The sequence below is a fragment of the Bemisia tabaci genome, chromosome 2, assembly GCF_918797505.1.
Source record: "Bemisia tabaci chromosome 2, PGI_BMITA_v3".
NCBI lineage: Eukaryota > Metazoa > Arthropoda > Insecta > Hemiptera > Aleyrodidae > Bemisia > Bemisia tabaci.
In genome coordinates, this window is record NC_092794.1 from 58059766 (window position 1) to 58070403 (window position 10638).

The window sequence follows — 10638 nt, forward strand, 5'->3', positions numbered from 1 at the left end:
ATTTTCGTTGGGCAGCAAAAGTAATTTAACAACGCACCTTTTCGAAGTCTTCACAGTCATCCGATATGATAAGCGAGAAACCTATGTCGAACAGAAGCACGAAGGTAGCCATTTCATGACGTATCCAAGTATGCGAGGGAAAGAGGGGGGAGGGGTGCATTATTATTATGGAACGCTCTGGAAGGACCAGACCCGAGACCTATGAATCGCCTGCAATTGATAAGATAGGCAAAGGCGGAATGTTATTCACAAATCGACGTTGGGGGGGGGGGGGGGGGGGGGGGCAACTGTCAGCTCTTCACACTAACTTCATGTGATTTTCCGGCCCTTTACAAAAAAACCTATTTTGTCAATTCTTAAAATAAGTATCTCCACTGCTTCTTTGCAAATCTCCAATTAGATACGCTTCATTTTTGTTCATTTTTTTAAAAAAAAGAGCTGGCTATAAATACTTTTTTTCTTCTTATTTATCTTCTTAAAATTTTCTGTAAATATTTATTAATGATAAGAAAATTATGTTTAAATGAAGTGATGTTATTTAAAAGATTAAGTCCTTAATAAGGTAGTCCTTAATAGGTATTTGACTGAATAGTTTCTCACTTAAGTAAATATTTTAAAAAGAAAAATTCGAGAATTTCAAGAAAAACTTCAAGTTGTGGATACTTAGTTTTCTTCTTCAGATGAAAATTATGCATAATGGAAATTTTGAACGGACGTATTCCTATTAAAAGGAACTATGTGCATAAAGACATGAGCCCTGAGACCCATAAGAATATATGAATAACAGGGCTCACATCATAATGCACACACATTCTTCCGTTTGACAGAAATACGTCCAATTGGTGATGCACATTTTTTCACTTTTATCATCAGGGGGGCTTCGAGCACATTTAAGTTATTTCCTTAATTACTGTATTCTAATGGGAAAGGCAGTAAAAAAAAAAAACAAACTCTACAAATATCAAATTCTGCACCATTAACCCATATGAATGAATTTTAATTCAGCTGCAAAGTAAAAAATAGAGGGAAAAAACCTCATCAAGTACCTATGATGTCGTGCAGTGTAAGATTCCCTCCCTTCAATTTGGTATGCAAGCTCAGCTCCTCTCTCTTGTTGGGTCTCAATGTAATTTATGGATGGCAGAAATGGCTCTCTACACTTTCTACCAAAGTGTATCCATCCGTATGATGTAAACAATTTGTGTAGGTAACATTTGTGGTTCGGCATTTTTGCAGGTAATGCGACAGGCATCATTTTTGGACTAACATTCAACTATTTGGCGTGCAAGAAGAAAAATTACCAAAATTTACAGAATTGATAACTAAGCGTTTATATTTAAAAAAAAAAAAAAAATTGGAAACAAAAAATGAAATATCGACGATGAAACTACCAGACCACGTATCTCGTTTGCTGTGTCTAAAAATCTCTGCTACCATTTTTTTTTTGAAGGAGAACAAATTAATATCATTTTTTGAAATTTTCACAGAGTTTTTTCGGATAAAACAGAAAAGACATGGAAGATTTCAAGAATTGATGTTGACTAGTTTTTCATTTAAAACGCAGCAAATCGAGATACGTGGTCTGGTAGTTTCACCGTCGATATGTAACCAGGCATGGAAAACGGGGACTTGGAGTGAAAAAGACAGATTTTTAGATTAGTATACCACTGCTTAAAGGGATCCATTCCACACTATTTTCTGGTAAGAGCACCCGATATTTGACTTTACCCAAGAGAGACAAGCCGACGCACTGTTGCCAGCTTCTGACTTGTTTGATTCAAATGTAAATAACTTTGGTAAAAATGCAAATTTTAAATTGAAATTTTGACACAATATTTTTGAGTATTGGAGATTGATTCACATCGAGAACAGAAAATAGATAATTTCAACCTGAATTGGTTTTTTTTGGCGCTCCGAAAAATTTGACGTTTCACTGTAAGTCTCCTTTTTCCATGTCCAGTCACACAACTTTTCAGGCTGCTAGAAAACCTATTTTGTTCCATCACCTGGTATCTATCTACAAATGAGTAGGAGAGAAAAGGAGGAGTATAATAATTTTCTTGGTAAGATTACTGCATGATGCTATTTATTGATAAATACATTTTGACTGACAGAAGGTGATACCTTCACCAGATGGCTGTTATTCTCATAATGATTTTCAGTTCCGTTTACAGAAAATACATGGCTTTACACACTTTCAAAACATTAAATCATAACATTACTTGTCCTTTCATCGGTAATAGTGTAGCCATTCAGCAAAAAAAAAAAGGTGAAACATACATAGTCAAGTCGATTTGTTAGAACAAAGAGCTCAGTTCTGATTATGCTGCTTTGTAAATATACCAGAAGTGTTGTCCATAATACGAGCAAGATGATTTCCTGAAAAATTGACGGGAAAAACTGCCTGGAGTGGGAGCCTTCATGACACACACCAAGAAGTTTCAAAGAATTGCACCCTACAAGCCAACAGTCATGGAACATGACACATACTTACTCTTCAGTGTTGCTATCAATATTAAGCTTGTTTAAGGTTACAACTGATAGGATGACTGTCTGCATTTGATCTTACATGAAAGAATTTTCAAAAACACACCTTATGCTATGAGTGGATTGTGGTATTCAAACTTGACCAGGCGCCATGGGCTATATAAGCCTAAAAGGCAGGCTTCATTGGCTAAACATAAGAGGCACTGCGCCAAAAGTGGCATGTAAAATATTCATCAGGACTTGATTTTTCTGTGTTTCTTTTGGTCTTGCAGCCCTTGCGTCTTGTTGAGTTTGCTGCCAAAAATTATCCATCAAGAAGATCATAAATGGCACCTAAAAATATGTTCCCACGGACCAAAGACTTCTGAAATGTTGCAGTGAAACTAGGACAGCAATAGACTGCTACATAAACCTTCAAGAGAGCTCAAGTTAAATCCTCAGCACTTTTCGCCGCTTGCAGATTTGATTTGAATATGAATTCAAAAGCCATCTTTTAAAACTGATTGAACAACTACCCTCCTTCTTTTCTCCTCCACAGCTTAAATCACACATGAAGAGTATTTCTTTTCTTATCCCAAAAGAAATTGGACTAACTCCAAATATCCGTCTTCTTAAAAACCCTACCACTTCAGCAACAGTTTAGTGACTAGATCAAGTCTTGTTGTGAAATTAAAAAATGTGAGAAAATGACCAAGAACTCATTTATGAGCAAAGCCATACAGAATAAAGAGATTTTAATAGTACCACAAATAAATTTCCTCGCGAACTCACATTCTACTATCACTTTTTAACTATTGGTTGTTTTGTTTTAAACTGATCATCTCATGAAACAGTTGTTTTTTCTTAAAGTCGGACAGATGGGCAAACATGATGACAAATGATTGGGGGTAACCTATTGAAAATGAATCCTGGTCTGAATTCAGGGGGACCTTTGATAGAGCGAGTTACCTTCACAATGTTTTCAGAAAAGTGTTGTAAGACTCTACACTTGTTTTCGCTACATTTTTACAAAATTCTGTATCATCTCCATCAATTAACGCCTGTAAGGAAACGTAGTTTTCTTTCTTTGGATCATATTGATCACGTTTTATCAGCTTCAAGTAAAGATGCCTTTGCCGAATAATACGAGGAGATCGCATCAAAGCTTGTGGTTGTTTTACGATTAAGTCATGCGGGATTCCCATTTCATTGTGAATTTCATTAAATGTCGGCAACAGTCTGAAATTTTCTGCAACAGTAGAAAATACAATTTTTTGAAAGAATTTTACGATAATTTTATGTGTACTTTACATTTTAACAAACTTTCCAGTTCAGTTTCAATGGGGTATGATGTAAGTCAGCAAATGGAAATCATTGGTGAAATTGGAAAATCTTCTATCATGGTTTGCAATTTTGCAAACTTCCTGTCACATCTGTACCATATTTCAAAAATTGAAAACAAACCAGTTCTTTCAAAATTGTAATACTCAGGTTTTTTTGTCTGTGTAAAAATGTTCTATGAAGATTTCACAAGAATGACAGTCAATATTTTCTTTTGAGGATAAAATAAAGGAAAGTGGAAATTTTGGAACCTCGCGTTACAAATTCATGAGTTTCACTGCATGGTTCATGGACAAAAATAGACTTACTTTGACTTTGACTTGTGACTTTGAGCATACTGTTCAATTTATGGCGCGGGATTTGAATACATTCTAAACTCTTGAAGTTTGCAAGAAGACAAATATGGGAGAGTGAGAGTGAGACATGTGAGAGTTCTTCCACAACATCGCCTAAGGTAACTTGTGTCTTGGTTTGGTTAATATTGTTTGTCTTTAATTACCCTGATGACTTGGCCTGGTTCTGTTTTGCAAATAGCTTCTTCAAAAAGGTGGGATCACACTTCAAGTCATTTCAAACAGTAAAATAATGGATGATTTGATCGTTGTCTACGAAAATTCTGCTCTGAAATGGATGATCATTGAAAATTTAATCACACCCCTCTGAGATTTGCCACTACTCTCTGAATTATGTGTTTGTTGGTTAATCAAGGCCGCAGACAGACTGAAGACTTCCAGTGTTAAACTGGCTAATTCTTCTCGCTATCTTTGACTCTTTTTCAGTGTTACTCTTCGCACTTGAATCTGCACTGAAATGCCTTTGATGAATACAGAAAGATGATAAAAAAATTGGTTGACTATTGAAGATTTTCACTTATCTGGATCAATTAGGACTTCATGCAGATTCCTAAAAGAAATAATCGCATTATCATTTAATGTAGCACAAGACAATGGAGGAAAAGAACTATGTCTGTCTTATAATACAAGAAATCATTTTAGACCATACAACCTTAATTTCAGTAATTTCCCTATATCTTTGACAAAATCATTTAAAATCTATGCATAATCTTTTGATCTACCTCTTTTTAATTTCAATAGGAAGATTATGCTTATTTTTCTAAAGTGGTGTTAATGAGCAAATTTTTCAAGAATTAATCCAAATCTTGGGATGAAAATAGAACACAAAGGTCTCATATTCTGTGATAAATTTCAAGCCACAAAATTGGGACCAAAATCGATTTGGCTTCATTTCTCTACTATACTGTCAAATTTAAAATTTTCTCATCTTTCTAACGTCCCTAAAACGCTCGGAGAACAGACCAGTAGACAAGGTACTAATTTAAGCGTTTTGATACATGTTTCTTACCCAGAGTTTTTTGTCAAACCCAATTAATTTGTGCGACAAAAATTACTGAAATAGACTCCTGACTAAGATATTAATGTTTTCATCTTACATTCATTACAGGAAATTTGAAAGGCCTGGTCACAAGAAAAACAAGATTCTACGTTAGTCAAATGGCACACTACAACGGTCTTGGCAGGCTTCATTCCTAATCAGCGTTCCTCCCTGCACTGTGCTGTTCCAAGTGTTAACAACAAGCAACAGCTGAGCTGAAGCACCGAGATTGAGGTTGCCATCTTTTCATACTGCAGAGACTGCTACAGTAACGTTTAGAGCGCAGTTTGACTCAAGTAGATTTCTGTTTTTTATGAGTAGGAGGTCAGAATTTACGCGTCAAGAAACATTGAATATCTTGGTTAGGAGTTGGTATCAGTGATTTCTGTTATGGGAATCGTGTTCTAGGTGAAATTTTGGGTAAGCAACAAGTAACAGAATGCTTAAATTCGTACCTTGTCTAATGGTTCATTGAATTTTTAGATAGTTGAAATTGTGCTGTACTGCTGAGCTAAACGACAAATAGATACTGTATGTACTTACTATAAGTGAGTAATCTCGGTTCCATAACTGCCATTGCTGTGATGTCTTCATCTTCAAATCCCATCTCTTCTTTAAGGCAGAAAACTAAAATCTACCAACATAAGCACATAGGAGCATTAGTAAAATTCTTATGATAGGCCTCAGGAATTTTCGGAAAGCAAGTCGCACATGAGCGTTGGTGCCATTCAGAAAGTCAAGGGTGCGCCTTTATTTCTTTTGAATGATTCTTACTGACAATAACCAAAGATTATTAAAAAGAAAGGGTCTGATCATTCCCGTCAACAGAATGCACTTCTGGAATGGCCCCCTGAGATACATCATTTTCTAGATATGATTTCAAATTGGAATAGGTAAGTTAAAACTTATTGGGTTCAATAATTTTGGCACGAGAGATTGCCCAGCCACTATGTTTTTCTGCAATCAGACAGCATGGAATCGTCAGGTGCTGATAGGTTACAATATTTGCTTTGAGCAAGTTTAGAAACTTCAAAATATTCTTCCTGTATTGTGAGAAACTCAGGAAGTTGAGTGCAATGAATGTTATGTTGCTCCTTCAATTATGAATAAGCGGGACAAGTCAGTATTTTTTCAGTTTTACATCAAAATTTCCCAAGAAAATAATTGAATTTAGCAAGTCCTGCAAATGCTCTCATTTCGATCTCCTACCGTACTGTAGAACTTGAAGGATTTTTAAAAACTCAAAATAAAAGGCATGCTACTATGTCTGCGGACGCTTTAACATACAGCAAATAGACAAAAATTCGATGATTTTCTGATGAAACTATTATTTACTTCCTTCAAACTCATTGTTAGAGAAATTAGGCCTGAAAACTGGCATTCTTCTTTAAAAAAGGAGATGCGGCAACTCTGTTAAATCTGAAAATTGGAGCTTTGAAACCAAATGCTTGATAGAACAAATTTGTTCCAGTCAGTTAGGTAGTTATACAAAATAATTTTCTGTTTTGCTGACCAATCATTGACTCATTGTGCCTTGTTCAATTATGAATTCTTCGATGAGATTGAAGAGGTAAGTTTAAAGGGCCTTGTAGGATCTTTAAAGCTGTTCAAATTAATTTAAATTTTGAAAAAATACTTTTTACAAAGCATGATATTGCTATACCTCCAGTAATTTTGGACCCTTCCATTAACTTCCCGACGTACATGGACAGTTCTTAAGGGAATCACTTGGACCCAGACGTATTTATACTTTCAAAATCTAAATCTTACTCTATAGTATAAAATCATAAGAGTGCCGTGTCATGCTGAGGGTGTCACGCTGAGGGTGTAACGCTAATCATGTCACGAACCAGTTTCTTCTCCACTTCCTGCTCCCCTCCCGCTGCGCACGCTCACATGCTTCCCGCCGTCTCCAAACCGGGTTTTCCCTAACTCTTAATGATCTTTTAACAATCTCTCGATATCTGCACATCAGAGGGGGGGTCGGGACCGCAGAGCGGCCAGGGGGCGCAGCCCCCTAGTACAAGATAAACCTTAACTCTTTTAGTATGAATAATGAACAGAAAAGATGTACCGAAATGTCTGCAGTGTCTTTTGTTACAGCATAAGGTTCTCCAACAGCGATCAAACGCACCTCCTGTCCAGTTAGATTTAAGGTATGCTGGAGAAATCCTAACCTGCTGTCAATGTCTTGAGTCCTGGTGAAAATTAAAATCAAGATTAACTGAATAAAATATCACAGTCAAGATGGATTTAGTACTTTTTTTTCTTTTCTTTCTTCGAGCGAACATGTTTATGTATATTACTTACATTGTTTGATGACCAATTGTCGGATACACGTGTTTACAAGATTGAATATTTTTTGATGGGCACTGTATCAGGCCCAGACTGGCCATACTTATAGGACTAGCAGAACTTTTCCTAGTGAGCTGCTACCATGAGAGAAAAATTGGAAAAAAGGAAAGAATAATGGAAAAATAGAAAAAAAGGAAAGACGCTAAGGTCAAAGCTCAGGACTCTTTCAGCAAATACTGGGAGGGCCCATCTTTTTGCTTGAGGGGCTGGACCACTGGAACTTGCTTCCTCAAATAATGGACTTTCTCGTGTCCTGTTCTTCTTGCCCCGTCCTTTATCTTCACATTGAACATCAGATTTTACTTAATTGAGAGAGAGCATGACAAAAATTAGGGCTGTTCCTGTGATAAAAATTATCCTAGGTCAGCCGAAGTTCGAAAGGGCTCACAATGGTAGATATTTGTAGTTGGATTTTATTTAATCAATTTTTATTATATTTTTTACGATTGTAATTTTCTCTAAGCAACAGGTACAAAGAAGACAGAACCCGGATTTATACAAATTATACTTGAAAAAGGCACAGGCTAGGTGAAACTATCATGAGCTTCCGCGTTTAATATATATTTTTTCCGCCCTTTGGACTCCTTAATCAGAGGGAAATTCTTACACTTCCACAGGAAATCCCCTCATACGGGGGGTATGAGGGAAAGGGCCAATCATCTGATGGAGCTCTGGGCTGTTTTTCAGGCCAATCCGGCACTAGCATTGTTTTTAGCTATTTTAAACTTACAGTAAATTATTGATCAGAGTAAACTTACGTGTAGGAAAGCCACCTTGGGTTCTTCATTATGATTTCTGCAATCTCTGGCCCCGTAAATTTTTTTGATTCCAGATAATTAACTCTAATTTGAAGGTTGTCTAGATCTTCTTTAAAAATAAAAGGATGTTTAGTGATTATATTTCCAAAATTTTCTCCTGGGACACCAATTTTGTGTAAGAACCTATTTTGAAAAACAATAAATTCATGAGTTGACAAAAAAACAGAGATATTTTTTGTTTATACATATAAATTGCACACAAAGTAAACACATGTTTTAAAATGAGCAAGGTACACTAATCTTTTAAATATGTTCGGATTTTGGAGTTCCTCTGAGGCTTAATAATAGAATCCGTTGGGAGACGAAGGTAGTAGCTCATATTGAGAGTTGTCTTTGTAAGATTGAGAGTGGAGTGAGTGCATTAGCTGGTGCAGCTTACTTGGGGAAAGTCTGAAATGTTATGACAGCACATCCTCGATTGGTTCCATTTCATGAAAAACATACCAAAAAAATTTTCAGCTCAAAATTCGAAAATTTAGAGGTCGCTCAAAGACCTTACAGTTTACAATTTTGGCCAAAGTCAGTAAAATTTCTTCGATATTGACAAGTCTTCAGAATCATAAAAAAGAGAAAAAGTCAAAATTTTTTTCAGCCGTCATGGTATGATAAATTTAAATTAGACAAAAATTTCCACACTCTATGATCCCTCGGGTCACAAAAATGACCTGAGCAGGAACCCGCAAATGACATCTGTCGTGCGCTCTTGGCCGGAGTTCAGAGGCACAGTTCACATTGATTCCAGAGCCCGATCTAGGCAGAATTAATTAGAGTATCGCCTTTATTGGCGTGCAACATATGTTTATGGGTATTCTTCCGATTGCTGATCGTGAATTTAAAGTCAAGAGTGTAGGATTGATTGTGTTGTCGTCTTGGTAAGGCACCAACGGACCAAATTTTATTTCAGCACCCAATTTGGTTCTAGGCTACCCTAGATAGAGCTTAAGAGAGAATTTAGTTGTCTTGTAAAAACTTATTCATTGACTCTCCTCACTTACAACTTGTTCGGCTGATATGACACTATCAAAAGACGTCCTTAAGAAACTTGCAAAAATTAGGGACGATCAAAGGAGAGTATACTTACAAGAGATGATTTTTCATATCTCTGTCATAGTCCAGACTAAGAATGTAATTGCATATATCGGGTTTCTTCTCAAATTTCCATAGCTGCACATCTAGTTTCACTAGCTCCTGCAGAGTGGGAGAGTCATTCACATATGCAGCAAAAGATACCGATGGCTGCAAGGGAGGTGCCGCATGAGATACATTTTCGGAACAAGTGTCCAAAGCATGGGGAATACGTATGCCGAGAGCTTCTAGAGACACACTTGGAATAGAATCATCATACTTGCTGTTTGATGGAAAGGATGGAGGGATTGAAGACTCTGAGCGCTGTGAGTCTTGAGGCACAGGTGTATTAATTATCAAAACATCTTTGCTTACGGATGATTTTTCAGAGCTTGAGCTGTTTGGTCCATCGTTCAATTCACAAGCTTGTTTATTGGTACGGAATACTGAGCAGCGATGGTAAAAAACATTTGGTACAGTACGAATATTGTTGAGTTCACAAGTTCTTTTCAACAAACAGCGAAAAATGACCATCGTAACACAAAGAGTGGATAAGAGAGGCTACTGTTTCTCTTTCTTTATTGTCTTCAAAATGCTTTAAATGATTAAATGAATTAAATTTTCTTTCTTACACACCACACCAACACCACACCGAAGCACTTATTTATTGAGGTTATGTTTGTGTTATGGTCCATATGCATTGACGTATAATACAATCTAGACCGCGCATTACGAAATTCAAACGAGACGATAGGCAACCCAGCAACACACAGCAAGTGTACCGGCGAGACAATGGTGGAATTCGTGGAAATGCCAGTCTTGCCAGTGCCGTTGCCTGATACGGGTACACTTAGCTCGTATATCCGGCGGTATCAACTAGGCTGAAGGCGCGTCTTTACCCTCCTAGCTGTCTTACCTTCCCCGCCTAAAGTCGGGCCCAATGCGCGGTCTAGATTGTATTATACGTCAATGTCCATATGCGACTCATTTTGTCGTGACGTCATAAACAGCCTTGCCTTGATTACTTCGACTATGGTTGTGGATGAATTCTGTCAACTCACACACAAATTCGCCTTCAATTCCACCACATAGGCAATATGCTTTCCTTTAAGCACGATAAATTACTTTTGAGTGAAAAACGTACAATTTTCTCACTGCATTTTCATTGATTGATGTGTGGACCTGTTGTTACATATCGAGT

General features: G+C 36.8%; 1 protein-coding gene across 1 annotated transcript; it reads right to left on the reverse strand.

Moving 5' to 3' along the window:
• Positions 1–2055: 2055 nt before the first annotated feature.
• On the reverse strand, positions 2056–10122 carry mTerf3 (mitochondrial transcription termination factor 3). The gene is made up of 5 exons (XM_019040999.2): positions 9454–10122; positions 8313–8495; positions 7274–7397; positions 5743–5833; positions 2056–3715 (listed from the first exon to the last, which is right to left on the reverse strand). The coding sequence occupies exons 1-5, from the start codon at positions 9969–9971 to the stop codon at positions 3438–3440; spliced, it is 1194 nt and encodes a 397-aa protein (XP_018896544.2). The 5' UTR covers positions 9972–10122; the 3' UTR covers positions 2056–3437.
• Positions 10123–10638: the final 516 nt, after the last annotated feature.